The sequence below is a fragment of the Symphodus melops genome (assembly GCF_947650265.1).
Source record: "Symphodus melops genome assembly, chromosome: 5".
In the NCBI taxonomy this organism is placed as follows: domain Eukaryota; kingdom Metazoa; phylum Chordata; class Actinopteri; order Labriformes; family Labridae; genus Symphodus; species Symphodus melops.
In genome coordinates, this window is record NC_136695.1 from 22,539,027 (window position 1) to 22,557,958 (window position 18,932).

The 18,932-nt window shown below is 40.1% G+C and overlaps 2 protein-coding genes across 3 annotated transcripts; one reads left to right on the forward strand and one right to left on the reverse strand.

Moving 5' to 3' along the window:
- The first annotated feature begins 446 nt into the window (after window positions 1-446).
- On the forward strand, window positions 447-13,403 carry LOC306824092 (uncharacterized protein). The gene is made up of 11 exons (XM_079344068.1): window positions 447-656; window positions 4,926-4,985; window positions 5,336-5,356; window positions 5,469-5,744; window positions 7,528-7,648; window positions 7,789-7,964; window positions 8,245-8,387; window positions 9,612-9,759; window positions 9,953-10,134; window positions 10,223-10,315; window positions 10,995-13,403. Exons 2-11 carry the CDS (start codon window positions 4,940-4,942, stop codon window positions 11,751-11,753), a joined length of 1,965 nt encoding a protein of 654 aa, XP_079200194.1. The 5' UTR covers window positions 447-656; window positions 4,926-4,939; the 3' UTR covers window positions 11,754-13,403.
- Window positions 13,404-15,042: 1,639 nt separating this feature from the next.
- LOC306824094 (zinc-binding protein A33) lies at window positions 15,043-18,792 on the reverse strand. Of its 2 annotated transcripts, XM_079344071.1 has the most exons (7): window positions 18,635-18,792; window positions 18,468-18,540; window positions 18,190-18,285; window positions 17,778-18,011; window positions 17,168-17,190; window positions 16,878-16,993; window positions 15,043-16,794 (listed from the first exon to the last, which is right to left on the reverse strand). In XM_079344071.1, the coding sequence occupies exons 2-7, from the start codon at window positions 18,531-18,533 to the stop codon at window positions 16,241-16,243; spliced, it is 1,089 nt and encodes a 362-aa protein (XP_079200197.1). In that variant the 5' UTR covers window positions 18,534-18,540; window positions 18,635-18,792; the 3' UTR covers window positions 15,043-16,240. The 2 variants fall into 2 exon arrangements, with proteins under 2 accessions (XP_079200197.1, XP_079200196.1); XM_079344070.1 differs by having other exon boundaries at window positions 18,468-18,792.
- Window positions 18,793-18,932: the final 140 nt, after the last annotated feature.

Consider the following 18,932-nt stretch of genomic DNA (forward strand, 5'->3'; position numbering starts at 1 on the left):
CTTTTTCAGGAGGTCTTTGTGAGAAATTGGTAGGCCTAACCAATGACAATCTTCTTTAAATATCTTAAATCTTAGAAATTGGAGACGAATTGATCAGAGGTAGATTTGGATTTTTCTTCAGCTGTAGAAATGTAAAGGTATACATTTTATTAATTTTTGGCTATTTTATTAATGTTATTAATTTTTGGCTATTTTAAAAAATGTAGAAAAGCTTGCCCTAACCCGAAGAAAAGTGGAAACATTTTATTAGGAGCAATGCAATATTGCATCATAACATATGGCCTACTATGACCTTCTTTACACATAATGTCATGTCTTCATATGTTGATAGACGCAGAGTATAGTGCTCAATCGGCACCAATCATTTAATATCTCCCCCACCCCTGTCAGATGACCGTGCATGTGTCTTTTGAGGGACGAGGGGGGGCGGCCGGTGTTTCCCGACACGAGTCGAGTGTCTCCGAGCTCAAGCAGCAGAGCCCGACATATTCTGAACAGCATCCAAATGTTGAGCCCGAGTCGTGAAGTGCGGCTCTTGAGGGGGGTGAGGTTGAAAGGGAGGAAGACGACGAGGGAGCAAACCGGCAGCGCCCACACTGATTTTCACCTCTGAAGGCTCCCCCACGTCTACTTTGACTCCTGCCGGGCGATTCAAGGTAAGCTGATTTTCTGTTGTATTTTTTTCCCCCTAACGTGCATGTGCGGACGTGTGTCTCATATGTGACTGGTGCTTGACGGGTTAAATTCTGCAGTTTTTCGGTTGATGCTGTTATCGGCTATCCCGGCCCAGAGATAGGTGACTGGACTTGTGCTGGGAGGTTTATCATTGGTTTTCTAGCTTACTGTCAACGAGGAAAGGTGTGAAAATATGTTGATCCAGTTATCTGAGTTATTAGTCCTGGGATAGAGCCGGCTTCGCCTTCCTTGGATATTTTAGGTTAATTTCTCAACCTCCCTATATGGGATTTAGGTGGTTAGAGATGCAGCCTATTGCAGCTTTATTTTGAAGGATGTTGGTTGATGTCAGAATTCCCCCCCACCTCCCCACCCCTTTTTTTAAACAGCTTGAACATTAAAAAGAGGAGAGAAGTGGATTGGACCAACTTAATTGAAATCATGAAGATTAAAGTATTATTGACATTGCTGATATTTTACATAGCCTATAATTATTATGGAATGATGGTCTTCACCTTAAACCACCCTCTATAAAGATAAGGAAGTCATAGGCAAAATGTTCAGGACACTTAACAGCTTAATAGCATCCATTATCTGAGAGGATGCTCCATCAGCTAGAAGGCTCTCTGGCTGTGTTGTCTCCACCTGCATTTTGTTGCTCGCAGACTGTCCAGAGCTGCATCAAGGCCTACAGGGACATGAGGGCAATGGATGTGTTTGAATCTTTTCTTCACCACATATTCCGCATCTTCTTTGGTCTTAAAGTGAGTTTGTCATTGATTAGAATATCCCATCCATCTCTCTCCCTGCTCCAGCCCAGTGCTCGGTGATTGTAATGGATCTGACAGGTGCATGCAGTATGGTGGAAACCTGTCTTATCCTTTAGTTCACTGCAGCCAGCTCTGAAAGGAAATATGTTGTCAGGTGCTGCAGGCTTTAAATTGAAGATAATCTTATAGAAATTATATATTTGGATTTCGTCAAGGCATGATTTCAAGGATTTTTAGCCTCTTTTCCTTGCCCCTGTGCTGTGCTGTTCTGACATTTGATGAGTGAAGTGGTGCAGAGGTTTGAATATCCAGTTTGGATATTTGGGATCACTTGTGTGGATAATTTAACGTTTTTGAGTTTGTTTTGCCCTTTGTATCAGGTAAAGGAAACCCTGTATCTGTCCAAGAATGGTGCACCTAAAGTAAACTAAATTCAGTAGTTCGGGTCTCTTGTGCAGCAATCCTCTTTTTTTTTCTTCTTTTTCCTACCTCATGTTTTATAAATGTCTGCTGCTGTGAGAACAGAGTGCAGCATGTGCCTGTGCGCCTGTAAATATGCACTGGAACTGCAGTTCTAGCAAGTCTCATCTCCTTCATCCTCAAAGTTTCTCCCCATCACCTAGCCAAAGAGTAAAGTGAAAATGAAAGAGAATGAGGATGGGTGGTCACAGAGGTTGCTTTGTCCCCACATCTGCAGTCATCAGCATTTCCGCCTCTTTAAAGCGCTTGGACAAAGACGTGCCCTGTTCTTCTGGTAAGTAGGGAGTTTGGAGTTAGAAGCAACACAGGAGCAGGCTTTGATTTCAGAGTGGGATGCACGGGCTTGAATTATGTAAGATAAAGAGGAGGAGAGGATGAAAGAGACGTGATAGAGAAGAGAGAGAGAGAGAACGACGAAGAAGGGGGAAATGAGAGTGATGGGGAGTGGAGGATGCAGGGTGAAGAGGACTCATATTAAGAAGATGAAATGGAAAAAACGAGACATGACACTGACCTGTCAAGTAGAGAAAAGTTATGAGAGGTGAGCACAGGCAGACTTTAACAGGGTTGTACTGGTGTAAGAAAGTAAGACTTGAAGATGTGAGAATGGTAAAAGAAGTGCAAAAATGGATGGAAAAAAAAAGAAGAAGAATCTAACCGAAGTGAAATCAAGTCTGAGTGAAGTGAGAGAGTCAGGAGAGGACAACAGATGGCCCATTTGTCTGTTTCCATCACTTTCAGCCCAAAACAAAATCTGCAAAGCATATTCATGTTGTCATTTTATTGCATGTTTATACATAGGGAGGATGCCCTTGCAGTATTGACCTCAAATGCTCAAAGATGCACGAAACAAAGTAGACTGTCTTGCTTCACAGATCTTGCATAGAAACACCAGATTGGCTGCATGCAGTGTTTCCTCGAGGCCTACTGCTGATACTAACAGATGGACACAGCTTACTTTTCTCTTTCTTCTACGCCAACCAAACGTGCATCCGACTATACTGAATTAATTAAATGCTGATGACTGCAGGGGTCAACAGTCAGTTTGTGCAAGTTGTAAATTATGATCAGAGCATGAAAGACTGTGCTTCAAAGCAAAAAAAATAATCCCGATACAATTATCGGACACTGCAGTAAAAGATTGCAGTGTAATTTAAGTGACTTACAGACAGCTGTAGCAAAGGAGTCTTAGGGTTTGGTGCCAAGAGACACTGTTCTGTGTGACGCAGCTTTGCTCCATATTTTGTTTCAGATGCAATAGAATCAGCAGGCTTTTAGACTCTCTGTTTGGCTATCTGTGGAGATGTGGCCTGCTCAGTGCAGAGAGATGTGTGAAAACGGAAATGTTGGAAGATGGGAAAACTGGGAAATGTGGATTATCCTAGCCCACACAGGCTTATACATAGTGATGATGACTTAATGCTTTGTCATTTCCAGCAGGAATGGCATGTCTTATGATTCCTCCTGTGTTACAATGAGACACCTTCGTCTTTAGTGCAGGTTTATTAGCTGCCGCAAAGTGTGACTGGGATGCAAAATGCACTGCAACTGTTCTTTCCAGACCCCTCCTGGGCTTTGTAAATGGAAACAGCAGTAAATTCTCTTTTTCACAAACTCTCCTCATGTGTTTCCTCAGATGCCACAGACTAGCGGTAGGCACTTTCACGTAAACACGTTCCCCTCAGAGTTGTGATTACTCATCGTTCTTCCTAGAAACTATCATGAGGGTTTGAGAAAATTAATGTTTTCCTGCATGCAGGCCGTCTCGCTGTGGAAAGTCCTCTTGTTTCCCCACAGTTTGAATGAATTATCTGGAGGTCCATGAATTATTCTGCATTTAAATTCATGAACTTAATCAATAAACAATCCCTGACAGTGATGTAAAGCCAAGTGGTCGTAAAAAAACAAGCACATACACTTAAAACACTGACTCCTTCAGATGTAAATGCTGGTTGACATTTTCTTTAAACAACACTTCCTTAAACACATCTTTGCATGGCCCTGATTTAAAGCTGCCTTAAGATGTTCCATGGAGACAGAATTACATTATCAATGACCTTCTCAATAGAAGGTTAACCACACATTGTTTTTGAAGTCTCAAGTCCAATATAAAACCTCCAGGAAAGGCAGATAAATATAATCTACAGGGAGCGCTAGATTCTCTGCAGATCTGCTTGGAAGCTTTGTTCGATGTTTAGTGTGATTATAGACCTATTGAATTCCTAATGCACCTTAAAGAACATCTACAGGGTGGGAAAAAGACAATGCAGACCTTATCTATGCAAGGTTAAAGCCCACTGTTTTGTATGAATAATGAAGCATACAGCATGAATAATGAAATGCATACTTTTTTGTGGCATATAGAAAACCTTGACAGTGTGCTGTTCCCCGCTGACTGTAAGCACTGCAGGTGTTTCTTCCTGCTCCCTCCCTGGGCTTTATAAATGAAAACCTTGATGTTATGCCTCTGATGTCTCAGTGCAGAGGAAAACCGTTCACGTCATCAATATCCTGTCAATGCTGCACTTAGGCAGGAATCTTCTTCCAAGCACTGAATCCCTTTTTGTTGTATTTGACAGCCAGCACTAATAGTTTTACATGTCAACAGACTTTCTGAGAGTTCACTTCTTTCACGTCTATTTGGAAAGCGTGTGTGTGTGTGTGTGTGTGTTTTTCTTTATTTAAAACGGTCACCTTAAAAAGTTATTTTCTTAATGTTGGTGCGCAGGTTAACTTTAGATATTTGGAATAATTGTTACCTTTGGGTGTGGAGCAGGATCTTGAATTGAAGCCATTTCTTGCGCAATAACAAAATTGTCCCTTCAAAATAATGGCTTGCTTCAGAGGAATGAAATAAATCTTGGAAAACTGAATTTTTGTGTAAAGTTCACTCTGTTGATTCAAAAGATAAAGTAATGAAGAATGCTATTTTTTTAAATGGACAAACTGACATTATAATAAATGTGCCTTTGTTTCCATTGGATGTTTGGATCCCTTTAGAAGAATCAGCCAGGATGGCGACAGTAAAGATGATCGTGCTCAGCTTTCTGCTCACTACAGGTTTGTTAAGAATACTTAAAGAATACTTTCCTTTAAGCTTTGGTGTTGGATTATGTAAATTCTTTTCTCACGAATGTAAGTGTGTTGTTTGTTGCCGTTTGTTTTCAACAGCTGATCATGCTACACTCAGACTTCCTCAAGAAACAACATTTTCTCTTGAGAATGTTGAAATCCACGTTTAGAAAATATGTGAAATAATCCAGAATAATATGAGACAAAAAGTTACATGCAATAAAAGACAACAATTGAATTAAAAAAAAAGGAAACTAGAAATCAGAAACTGTTTAATTGATTGCAATGTATAGTTTTGATTTTACTTCATTTATATTTTCTTCCTTCTTCATCTACAGCTCTTTCAGTCCCTGTAAAAGGTAAGATTAAGAGTACCCATGTGTAATACAACGTCCTAAATTCATCACTCAATAATTATAAATTCTGTGGTTGTCAATGCTCCCGACTTCATTTTTCCATCATATGATCCAGTCGAAGAGGAATCCATGACTTTGTACCATGGGGAGGACTTCCACATCTTGCTGCCCTCACTCACACTGGAGGTCACATTTAAAAACAGATCTGCTCCACGGTCCTATGATGTTGAACTGATGCGAGGAGGCAGCGTGGTCAACAGCCGGGCCAAACTCAACCGCCACCTCAGCCACCTCATTATAGACTCTGTAGGTGAGGGAGATGAGGGTGTGTACACCGTGAAGAATCCAGAGCAGCCAGAAAACATCAGACGCATCAAGCTTATAGTGCGAGGTGAGGATGATTCATTCATATGCCATTTATTGTATCCATTTTTTTGTCAAGCATTGAGTAAAAAGCATTGAATAAAATCCTATAAAAGGGGAAAATTTCCCGCTTTTGCGGATACATCTTTTAGTGATTTAAATCTTAACATGTCTGAGTCGGGGTTCATTATTTGACCACATTTAGTTTTCTACCATAAGTAAGGAAGTACCACAGGGATAAAAATCACTGCACCATTTATTGTGTCAGCTCTCATTTTAAATGAAAACACATCTTGGGTGAAGGGGGACTCTACATGTGTCATGTAAATGATTACATTTACTAAAGTGAAGTTCAAACTCAAAAGGTTTTTTTATGTCAGATGTTGATATTAGTTAAACTACCTAATAGTGTATTAAGTTGATCAATTAAACAAACAACAACGACAAACCCCAAAAGTCAAATAAACCAAACAAAAACCCGACCAACAGCAGAACCCAAACATCAGAAATCAACAAAATAACTCAAAATTTCAACTCAGGCAACAAAGGAACAAAGGCTACTTAGATTAAGACCAAGAGGATACGAGGCTGTAAGAAGAGAAGGGGGCAGTAAAAGAGAAAAAATAAAAAGTAACAGCATTAAGAAGAGATTTAAAAAATAAATAAAAATAGAAAGTGGCAACAAAATAGGATAAGAATATGTAAAAAGGTGAATAATGGAAAAATTCGAGCTACAATTAAGTAAACGTTAAGCATTAAAGGATAAAAGTAAATCAAAACATAATAGAAATAGAAGCAGTAAAGGGAACTGAAGTCAATGAAAATGGATAAAAACAATAAATCGAGAAAAGCAATAACAATAAGAACAATCGTAATGAATGAAAAGAGCAATAAAATGGATTTAGTATTTAGGGGAAACAAATTAGAAGCATAGGTAAATTACATGTGCTACAAGCTCAAATGATAATGAATATATATCGGTACAAATATTTTTCTAGCTTGAATTCACAGGTGGCACTGTTCCCTTCGAAAGAATATAAACATTTCTTCCAGCACTGACTTACATCATCTCCACCCCCCCGATAAATAAGCCTCTTAAATCAGATGTGGAGTCAGAGTCAGGGCCGTGTGGGAGCTGTCAATTCTCCTGCTTTAATCATTCAGTCAGCAGCAGAATAAACCTCTCCGTTACACATCCTTTTTGTCCTTTGACCGTTACAAGTTGCAGCAGTGTGGACGAGTAATTCCGATGAGATCAGACACACAAACACGTCAACACATAAATACACATCAAACATGCAGAGGGAGGGAGGAGTGGGCTCAAACCAGCATGAAAAAAGGGCCACTGTGGAGTAGCAATATGTAGAAGATACAACACACGAGGGAGTAATGTGCTGTGAGGTGAGTGTGTGTGTGTTTGTGTGTGAGGGCATGTCAGAGCTGCCAGGCCGTAATTATGCAGCTTTTTAAGCACCAGCCCACTCCTCTCTCCTTCCCTCCCTGCTGTTTTCCCGTTGTTATCTTGTCTTTATTGTCGTTTCATTTGTTCCTACCCTTTCATTTCAGCTTCTTTTGCTATTTTTGGATCCCTGCTCCTTTCTGTGCAATTTGTCTCCCTTTTTTTGACACATCTGTCATGCCATTTCCCATTCCCTAAACCCCATCTGTCCTTCCTCTCACTCTATTTCTTTAATTTTGTTAAAATCACCCAGAGCAATTCTTCATACTAAATTGTCATGCAATATCCTGTCCTCTGTAAATATTCTTGTAGCTTCCTTTCCCTCTTGAACAAACTTTTTTTTACCACCTAGATTGCTCCAACGAGCAGGTCATTAAATATGGAGTAAACTACGATATACCTTTGATGGGGGTGACTCCACCCATCACTCTGGAGTACAGGCCCCTTTCTGTGGAGGCAAACCAGACATCGAGGTAGAGTCAACAAAATTATAAGGATATTTGAATCCTTGGAATCTGTAATGTCATATCCTGCTTTGATGCACATGCACTGTGACAGAGTTTCCTCAGAAAAGGTTAAGAAAGTTTTATCCTTTTGACTTGTTCTCCTGCAGACCTGCTCTGGTGCTTCTGACCAGCACAGGCTTGTCCAGGGAAGGCTACGCCGGTCGAATCAGCGTCGGGGAACGCCAAGTCACCCTCAGCGCCGTCACAGGTGCAGACGAGGGCAGCTACACGGTCAGGGATGCCAAAGGTGATATCCAAAGGAAAATGTGTCTTAACGTCAGAGGTGAGAGCGCTAATGAAGCCTAATCATAAATTTCTTCCTCTCTCCCATGCTTGACCTGTTTTAAACGACCTTCCATCAGGAGGCTGTTGTTGTTTCCTCTGTGGTTGTAACACTTCTCTTGACTGTCATAATGGCTTTTTAAAGACCCAATCATTAATGGGCTCTAGCAGGCTAATGCATTTTAGATGCTCCATGAGGCTGTACACAAAGTGGCGTTGTATTTATAAGATGTCCTCCCTTGTCTTCTCTCTCCCTTTCTCTCTCTCTCTCTATGTCTTAGAACACCAAACCTTTGTGACTCTCCCGTACGGTAAAAGACTAAAGATCAACCTGATCCTCAACAGCACTTTGTTCCAACTTTACTACACCCGCAACAAAGACTCCATAACTCATCTACTGCTGGATAAAGGAGAATTCACAAGTGTAACTTAAGCTGCTTATTTCTTTTTAGTCTGAGCACTTCTGTGATTAGAAGAAGTAACAAATCACTTTATCGCCAATGCAACAAAGATCCCTGTCATTTTTAATGGAAGTCATATTTCAACTACATGCCTGTAATTTCTATTGCTGATTCATTCCAGCTTTGTTTGAAAAGCATCTCTATATAAAATGATCTACTGTTTATGTATTTAAAAGGTATTGTAATATGTCACATATGCTTAATCTTGTGAGGATCTTGTGTGTCAATTTTTTTTTATAGTTTAAACCGCAAGAATAACTAATGATTGATATGATTATCTGTTACATAAAGCAGGAGGAGATCTTGTCCTCATGTTTAGGACAAGATCAGCAAGAAGCTAAGAGTTGTCCACAGGGGGCGCCATAATCTGCACAAAACAAAGTTTATCATAAGAGCTTCAAACAAAGGTTTTAATATTTAACTGCAAAACAGCCTAAAATTATTATTGTTTAAATATTTTAAGATTTACTATTAAGATTATTAAGATGTGGGCTTCTTATGCCTTTATTGTAGAGATAGCACAGTGGATAGAGTTGGAAATCAGGGACAGAGTAAATGAGGAATGACATGTGGGAAAGGAGTGCACACCAACTAATAAGCTACAGGTATGCCCCAAAATTATAACGTTTTGATGAAATATGAAATTAACCTTTGGGGGAAAAAGAAGAGTCCATGTATGAGACAGCAGTAATAACCATCATATTGGATCTGGTTTTCATTGTTGAGACTCAACTGTGAACAAAGGTAATCACAGGAAACGATGAATGGAGATCCTGGTGGTTTATAACCTCAGCTAAATGTCTTCCATTAATCTCCAGACAGTACTGAGGTACCACATATTTTGACAGTGTTTACTTATTATATACACTCCTCACTCCTATTTTCTTAACTGTAAAGTAAAGTACAGTTAAAAATGTACAGGTGTCTTTACCACTATACAGACAAATGCACACATCATGTCTGTCTGTTGGTCTTGATTTTTTCTTACATTCCACAGCTTTTTTTAAGTGCTAATGGCCAAATCTTTTTTATAAATAAAAGCACATTTAAACCAGTATGACCAACCCTTGTTAAATGTAGTCTTTAGGTCTCTTATACTGTATGTTCATGTATTTGCTTATTCTTTGACAATATGGTCCCTGTTTAGTAATTTAAGTTTGGGTATAAATGTTTTGCTTTTATTCTAGGCCCGCGAGGAGCTGGGATTGGAGGATCGTCTTTCTGTGGAGGGTTCGGAGCTTTTTCTGGATCATGTCACACGTGCAGATGCGGGCCTGTTCGAGATTAAAGACACACTGCAGTTTGTTGTGGCTAAGATTGACCTGCAGGTAGAACGTAAGTCTGCAGAAGGTTGTAACAGGATAAATTATAGGTTTGTTTGTTCATGTTTTAAAAGATGATGTCAGAACATTACAGTGCTAGAATAATGTTTGTTGTTGCTAAAAAAAAAAAAGGTCAGAATTAATTATTCACTCTCCCCCTCCTTGTCTTCTCTCCCCCATTATTTCCTTATAATGGCTCTATGCAGCCTACAAGCTGGAGTCCCTGTATGTGGCCATCATTGCCCTGTTGGGTGTGCTGGTCTTCCTGCTGCTGGTCTGTCTGCTGTCCTGCTTAATCAAAGTGAAGAAGAGGGCCAATAGGGCTGCAGCCCTGGAGAAGATAGCTCAAAATGCTGGCAAAGAGGATGAGGGAGAGGCCTTCAGACAGGTTGGAGACAAACACAACTTGAATTCAAAATGTGAAAATGATTTTGTTGATGATGTGTGTCCTGAAGAAGTTTTCTTTTCTTTGACAGGTGGTGAAGAACATCACCAAACTCAGTGAGGACTCCAAACATTCCCAGGCAGACAACACAGAGAAATCCCAGAGCACAGAAGTGGACATCAAAGTAAGAATTGTGTTATTCTTCTTTGTTAAATCTGAGTCTTTGAGAGGATTTAATAATGTTTCCATTTTTATGCTGTTTTGTTCTGTTCAGACGGCCGCAGCTTATTCAGAACGCTGCTGCTAGAGTCCTAAGGTCAAGAAAGTGGATCACATCAGTCCAGGTCTCAGATTTTGCAGTGGCTCCCTTTGTGACAAAGACTTGATTTTATGACAGCGCTATTGGTTTTATGAATTCCTGAATGTTGTTCAGGGTGAACATCTCTGACCTTGTGAACCTTTCCAATCTCTCAGGTATTCTGGGAAAGACCTTTTCTGTCCCTTCACTTACTGTCCTTGCAGTCAGAACAAAACATGGAGAGGCAGGATTCAGATTTCCCAGAAAACCTGAAGTCTGCTCCAACTCTGTTTTCTTTCAATAAAGGCTTAAACTTCTGTTTGCCAGTGCCTTTTATGGGATTCAATTTGGGAACTTTTATTCCTGCACTCCAGCTGCGCTTTGAATTTATTTCTCCTGTTTTATTCAATATATGTTTGTCACATTTTACTCTGTTAATCCTCTCTTAAGCCCCTTTTTATTGCCTTATTTGTCCTATCTTGTCCTTATTCCTTTTTTTGTCATTTGGAAAATAGTCTTGTTGTTTAAAGGTGCTTACCTTTCCTTGTTGTGTGTTTGATTTCAGGGTCTGGAGGTTTCCTCTAAAGAGGTCGGGATCGGAAACCTTGAGACCAGTGACTCTGGTGTTGGCTTTAACACCGCCCTTCCACTGGACACTGACACTGACGCCCCTGATCCAACCTCAGAGTCTGTGGCTGTAACCATCTCTTCTGCCCCTGAAACCAAACAAAGTCCCCCATCTGCTGCTGAGTCCAAGCCCAGCGATCCACCAGCTTTGGAAATCAAGTCCAGTCCTGTTGTTGAAACTAAGACCTCCCCTGCACCCGAGCCCAAGAAAACACCTGATCCACCAGTGGAAGCAAAGTTGGACCTGCCCAAACCAGCAGAAGTTAAGCTTAGCCCAACACCAAGCCCTGAGCCAAAGGCTAGTCTGAGTCCAGCTGACCCAAAACCGACCCCAAGCCCTGAGCCAAAGGCTAGTTTGAGTCCAGCTGATCCAAAACCAACCCCGAGCCCCGAGCCAAAGGCTGCTCTCAGTCCAGCTGATCCAAAGCCTGCACCAACCCCGAGTCCAGAGCCTAAACCAGCTACTCCCAAAGCCACTACGCCAACACCTGAAACGAAGAGTGCCCTGACTCCAACACCTGAACCCAAGAGTGCCCTGATTCCCCCCACACCTGAGCCCCCCAAACCTACCACACCAGAGCCCATTACCAACGGTACACCTGAGCCCGGCCTGGATTCCAAATCGAGCCCGGATCATGCTGATATTATCAGCAGCTCAGCTCCAAAAGCAGTCCCTCCTGAAACCCCTGAGATGTAGCTGAAATCTGGCAGTGCCACACTGGAGAGCAGAAAAGAGGGCACTGTGGCTGAGGATTCAGCCACCACCACTTCCACCTGAAACCTGCCCCTGCAAAAAAATCCAAGGGAAGCCCCAGATTTTCTCCACCCTTCACCATTATAGACAATCAGACAACCCAACCAACTCATGAAGAAACCACTGAAGCTGGGGCCAGGACTCTGTTGTATCATGCCTGAACACAATAATACAGTGATTTCAACATTTCTCTTATCTTTACTAACACAAAACCTTTTGGACTTAATGAAACTGAAAAACTTCACACAACAAATGCGGCTTGTTGATTGTTAAACATATAAATTGTAGGCACCTCGTAGCCTCATTTTATTATGTGTAAAACTGTCAAACTGCGAATGAAATCTTTGCAGAGTTTACAATTCAATTACTAACTCCACTTAAGGTTTTTTATCAAAATAGTTAGCCAGTAAAAAAGGTTTACAGCGTTTCAACATGAAGATGCTTGTACTAATTGCCAGAGAACTTTTATTTGCTCTTATCTAATCACTCGACTAATATCTTGTTACCTTATAGCAATTAGTACCAAACAAACTGCATGAGATTCCCAGCCAATGTCATTTCATACCTTCTAAAATTTTACAGAAAACGATGCCACAAAAAGACACTCTATTTTGGGCATTTTGTACATATTATTTGGTATATGGGTGTTATACAGTTGTCCTCAACAGTACTTGGAAATATAAAGTAAAATATTTTGTTTTTCTTATCTGTAACCATACAAAAACAGTCTTATAATACTAACCTATTTATAGTCTCTGCGATACAGATTCAGGCTCCCTGCGGATATCCAAAATGTGTTTTTCAAACCAATCCTATAACTCCAGATTAACCACTTTACCGTCTTTGATCTGAATTTTCTGGAGGCTCTACAAAAATCCCATTAGCCCGACAGTTTGATTCGATGGGGGGGGGCTCATGCTAGCTGCAACTGCAGGCACTTCACAAGACCACCATTGTGCCACTGTAAGATGGGCTTTTTATGGGTCATATAGTGAATGGAAAATATTTCTACAAAGTTAAAATCTTTTCAACAATCATGCAAGTTTAGTCTGTCATTTATCTCCTTCCTATCTTATTTCCTTTCCCTTATACGCCATCACTCTAACTACTTACAAACTAATCGCATGACCTTTGATAGATATTTGAAATCAAGGCAAAGTGTTTGCTCTAGTTTACAATGACAGCGAGTAGTTCCTGTGTCATTGGCCTACTAAAATGAGTAAAAAGCAAAAAAAATAAATATATCTCATGCATGTTTAATTGCTCCAAATTGCTTTTATGAGGCCTTTAGGCGTGCAGGGGGAGGTGTGCAGATAAAATTCCGAGTTGGAAATTGCATGTCTCTACCTCATGTTTAGTGAGTGACGTGAAAAACAATGGCCAAGCATGGAACACTAAAGTCAACAAATAAAAACATTTGAATTTCTGAATGAAGCACAAGATGACAGCCATGGAAATTCAGTGAGGTAATCAGTGGAATATAGGAAAATAGGGCAGTCGATCTTTCTGTGGTGCGCTGGGCTATCGAGGTAGCTCTTTTTCTTATCTGATGTTCTATTAGTAGTAGGTTCAAATCAGGCTATATGTCAGTATTTACAAAAGCCATATGACAAAGATAGGTTTAGATTGATTTGATTTTAAGATTGTTTGATACAGTATAAAAAACAAACCAAAAAGGCAAACAAATCAAGGTGCCATGATCCTAAATGAACAACAAATATAACACTGATGTGTTAACCCTGTACAAAGTCATTCTGATGTAAAAACACTGAATATGCCTCATTTGTTGTCTGGATCTGTGAAGGAAACACAAACCCGTTTTAACAGAACTAAAACCATTTCAATCCACACAGACATACAAACCAGACACACACATTCCAGCTTGTAAATATTGCATGTGTGCACCAGTTTAACTCCTTAAAGGCTGAATGTTTTAGTGTACAGGATGGTGGTTGTATTATACATAGTAATAATTGATTTCTCACCAACCTTAAATGCAGAATATAAAATATATATATATATATATATATATATATATATATATATATATATATATATACTATAAACACTAATACTAATGTCTTCGACTAATTTAAAAACCAAATATTGTAAAAATCCTTCCAGATGAGATCTTTTTAGATCAGTTATCTGTCATTCAAACATGATGATACTCACAGCATACAGCTTCTCTCACAGTATTTACATGTTCTATTAAATGTTAAAACTATGTCACTTAAAGCATGCTCATTTCATGTGCTGAAAAACAAACTTTTATTGTCCTACAGCTGCTGTGTGTGACTGGAGGAGTAATGTTCTTTAGTGTCGCCATCATTTGCATGTACGAAAGAGTGTGAATGATTTATGATTGTGATTCATGTGTTTGCGTGTGCTGAGTCTATTCATAGACACTTTGTACAGAGTGAAACTACGTGTGCTTCTTCCTCGTCTTTGTGAGTAAGGTATTCATGTGCCTGCTTAGCGTGTCCTGCAATGTCAAGAAAACAAGTCATGAGTGTGAATGTGTTTAAAGCCACAACATATTGTAAAAGATATTGTAACTTTGAGATATTTGAGTGACTCTTGTCTATCTGTTTAGTGCCTAAACCCTGGTTTGGATAGTTGGCCTGTATTCTGTAATGATCCAACACTCCTTATTGCACCTTTTACTTGATATTTATAGTATTCAGTTATGTAGAAAACTGTTTGCATACATGACTGAACAAAGTTGAACCACTGACAAGTCTATGATATGTTAAGGTGTCGGAAAATGTATGATGCATTGTATGCAAGTGATGCAGAAGTCTGACAAGCATAAGAAAAGATGAGTTTGCTCTGTGTCTAGGTGAGGATGTTTGTTTATTTCATCGGTCATTGTTGCACAGTTTTAAGTACTTGATTGAATTGGTAATAGCAGCAGATGAATGGGAAGCTCTATGTGGATAACCCTCTGGCTTATGTTGAGAGACTGTTAAAACAGCATTTTCAGGCCACTTCTTATGTATACTGTACGTGATTGTAAAACCAAGCCACTCAGAGTGGACATGGATGACTAAGAGGCAGACAGAGTGTAGTTTTTGGTTTACCAGCATTTCAAAGACGGCTCAGTGAAGTGGGATTTTAAATCGTAACATCAACTAAAACATCTATCTGGGTTTCTGGTTTCATACCCACCTATGAAAATCCACAAATAGAAACCATTCGTTGTATTACCACTGGCACTCTCTGCACTGTGTGTGTGTGTAGTCTCTGCCCTTATCTCTCTGTTTACTACTGCTATCCTGGCCTGGGTGTGGTGTGACATCCCACCTGTTCTCTCTGTACTCCCTTTTTGCACAACTTCACACTGATGTTTTGTAAAGAAAATACTTTGTTTCCTTATTTCATGTCTAAAGGAATACTAAGAATAATCAAGCTATTACGACACTTGCTGTCCTGTTGTCCTTGTTTCATTTTCTTTGTCTCAGAGTTGTCTGTTTGATCTCAGCCAGGCGTCTCACTCAATGTCAGCAGCCATTTGTTCTGAGTGTCACACACCACTTTCTGGCCCCTACAGGCCTGCGTGCCTCTAATTCAAATGCCTCGTTTTGAGCTGCCGTAAATTTGCCAGGGCACATTGGAGCAGGGCTGGCACAACAGAGATATTTAGGCTAAAGGTAACAGCATCATGTTGTTGACACCTGCTGGTCCTTGAAGCTCTGTGTGCTTTGCTTTAGTAAAATCTTCAACAAATGCAACTGAATCAGCTTAGCATTTATATGAAGTATCACAATCAACTACATTAAACTGTCATAATCCCTAATTATTTCAAGCAATCTCAGAAAATGCAAAAGAGGTATATTACAAAATGAAATAAAAAATGTCTTTGGAAACATGATATATTATTATGATCACTTTAAAGGACTTTCTATGAATACATCAGTTTTAAATGAAGTTTTCATTGTTTAAAGCTTTTTTTATGGATTTATTAACTTGTAATGAAACAACCCATCATCAATAGTGATGCCCACAAAAAGCAAACAAGACCCTCAGCGCCAAAATTGACTATTTATATACATTTGGTGGGGGAGATGTCAGAAAGGATTTACAACACAACAGAGGTATAACTTTGTTTTTCTTAAATTTGCCACAGTAGACACATGATACATTTGATAGTTAAAAGACAGCTGAGTGAGGTGATCATGAAGAAATAAGTCTTAGCTTACTTTGTCCACAGGAGGCACCAAAGTCACCACAAGCCCAAGATTCTTCACTGGCACTTATTTATAAAGGCCACGACTTATTTGTGTGTTCATCGTTGGCTGTTACCAGCATTTGGCTTTTTGTGTTAAAGGCACTTTTTCCTCAAAAGTTTTGAATTTAATTTTCTTTCAATTCAAGCACGGAAAAATTCAGAGTTCTTTTAGCTCTTAATTTTAATTTGCTGTTTCTAATCATAGTGAAGGATTAAAAATCTTTAGTGCTGCATTGTTCTTCCCATCATCAGAGTCACATGGATTATAGAAGGGGAACAGAGGGACCATAACTGTTCCCATGGTAAAGGTGTAAATTGGCGCCATGGTAACAGCATTATAGAAAGACACTTCCTCATTTTCACAGTCTAAGAACACACCAATGCGGATAAGTCGGACAGACACAGTGACCTTGGTGGGTTCGGGGTCTGTGCATGCGAAAACAGATCCACCTTTCAAGGCCAGGGTCCACAGGCCATTGGATGTTCCTGAAGCATCCATCTCCCCTCTTTCAACATCCTCTCGAGCTATGCCCAACCTCCATGCTGTCTTATGAGCCACCTCCACCTCCCAATAGTGCCGGCCTGTAGTGAAGCCCTGACTTCCTAGCACGCAGTAATAATAATGGAACCTTCGAGGGTTTGGATCACAATCCTCCGTGTTTTTATCCTCGTCAAACCAAACTGAAGTGCAGGGCCTGGACAGGGACAGATTAGGGTGGGCTGTGTTGGGGTCAAAAGTAACTGAAGTAATATCTGCAAGACAAATAGAGTTTAAATAAATTGAGGCTTTTGGTTGTTTTGCATGTGTCTTTTAAGATGAAATGTACAAGACATACTTGGATAAAGGCAGCTTTTCATGTGCTTCCATATCCTGTACTGTAGGGGCCCCACAAACTGACCAGAGCGCACCTCAGTATCCACCTCTGCTGGGAGCACCAGACTGACTTGAGACCTGTTTTGACGAAGAACAGACTGAGTGATGAATTATGGGATTTCTACCTGTTAAATCACACAGTGTAAACTATAGAAAGTGATCTATAAATCACTGTGAGTGTGCATGCACATGAGAGAAATAAGATTTGAAGAAAACAGTCGAGGCAGAAAAAATGCTTGATGCTAAACTTGCCTCTTTATGAGATCTTGAATTTCCTGCAATGACAGAAACAGTTTAGGAAACTTGGTTGTGAGTATAAACCTCATGAATGATTATAAAAGCTGTGTTGACTGCCTCATTCTCCCCATTCCTATTTGCTGACAAATGCCCCAGCTGGTTTTGTTCTTTCGCTTTCAAATGAGAAATTGATTTTGACCTGCAAAACAGAGGAAGTCAACTGTTAAGCCAATCAGTGTCTCTAATTGATCAAATAAGTGGTGAAGAAGAGGAGGAGAGCAACTAATAGGGTTGCTCTGCAGTTCTGAGATTGGGTCCCTTTTTCTAAAACTGCAGCGTCACTTTGTTTTCCAGCAGCTCTGAGTAGTCCACACAGAAGAAACACTATTTTTTAATTTAAAGAGTCACAAAAATAGAGTGCTCCAATGACCTTAATTAAACCCCTGTGTGGCTTTGCAGCTGTGCAGAGAAGTTTCCAGATGGGTTATGGAGGGAGTCCAAACTTTTCTGTACCTCCCCTTTTATTTCCACTCAACAACATTAGCTCAACGTCTTTTTTTAACCTCCCCTATCAATAACCCAAATGTATGCACATTCTCTTTATGTTTACTGTATTTCTTCTCACTTTCAGAAGCTTGGGACTGTCTTCCTCAGCCAGTTTGCTGTTCAGCACTGCAATCGCTCTCTCCAAGTCTCTCCCTTGCTCTACTATCTTCTTCTCTCTGTCCTTCAGCTGCTTTAGCTGTTTCTGTCTTTGCCTGTTCAGGCGCTCCAGGTCCCTGGCCTCCTCCTCATCTAGGAAACGATGGAGGTTCTGAAACTCGGCTCTGATTTCTCGTCCCAGGTCATCAAAGCTGTTCTAAAACACATGAGGGAAGAGATGGACAACTGTGAATTAAGACTTTGGATGTGACAAAAAAATCCCTTTATGGATGTGTTGAAGTGGCGCTGGCAGAATATTATGTACACAGCAGTTACTGTGTATGAAAAGAGTGTATTTCTGAACAAGATAAGGATTAATAATGCAGCAACAATACCTCTACATGCACAGACTCTATGTATGTCTCTCTCTCGGCTTCTCTGCACTCATCTACCTCATGCTTGATTCTTTTTATAGCCTGGATGAGCTTTTCCTGCAATGTACACACACGGACACACACAGCAGACATAGGGTTGGGGGGAAAGAAACATAGACTTTATTAAATATCAAGCAACAAAAGGTTCTTCATTATAAAATGAAATTTCCACCTGCTGTTAAATTATGTGATACACTTTAAAACTGTTTTCATTTGAAAGTAAATAACACAAGACTTACCTTGTATTCACAGAGACGACTTTTATTGCAGTTGTTGTTGCTGTCCTTAATGTGGTTTTGGTACATTCCAGTTCTGCAAAATTGGACACGACAGAAATTGAGAAGACTTTTAAGAAAGTGTACAAAAAGTGATGGAAGGTCAAACTAATAGAAGTGCAAGGACATACAGCCAAGGTAAAAAAATTAACAAGAGAAAGCGAATTGACAGGCACAGATCAGTATCCACAGCCTGACGTGAGAATACATGGGTCCATTAGAGGGAAAGGAGAGAAAGGGGGAGTGGAGGGGAGGAAGATGCCAGGAGGGCTGGCCGGCTGGCTGGCTGGCAGACTGCAGCAATTTATGGCAGCAGACACCTAAGAGTCTATTTCTGTCTGCCAGTGTTTTTGGACACAAAGAACGATCCGGTGAGAGACAGCCAGCCAGTTCGTCAGTCAGGCATTGTGTTTCTGTGTTTGTCTGAAA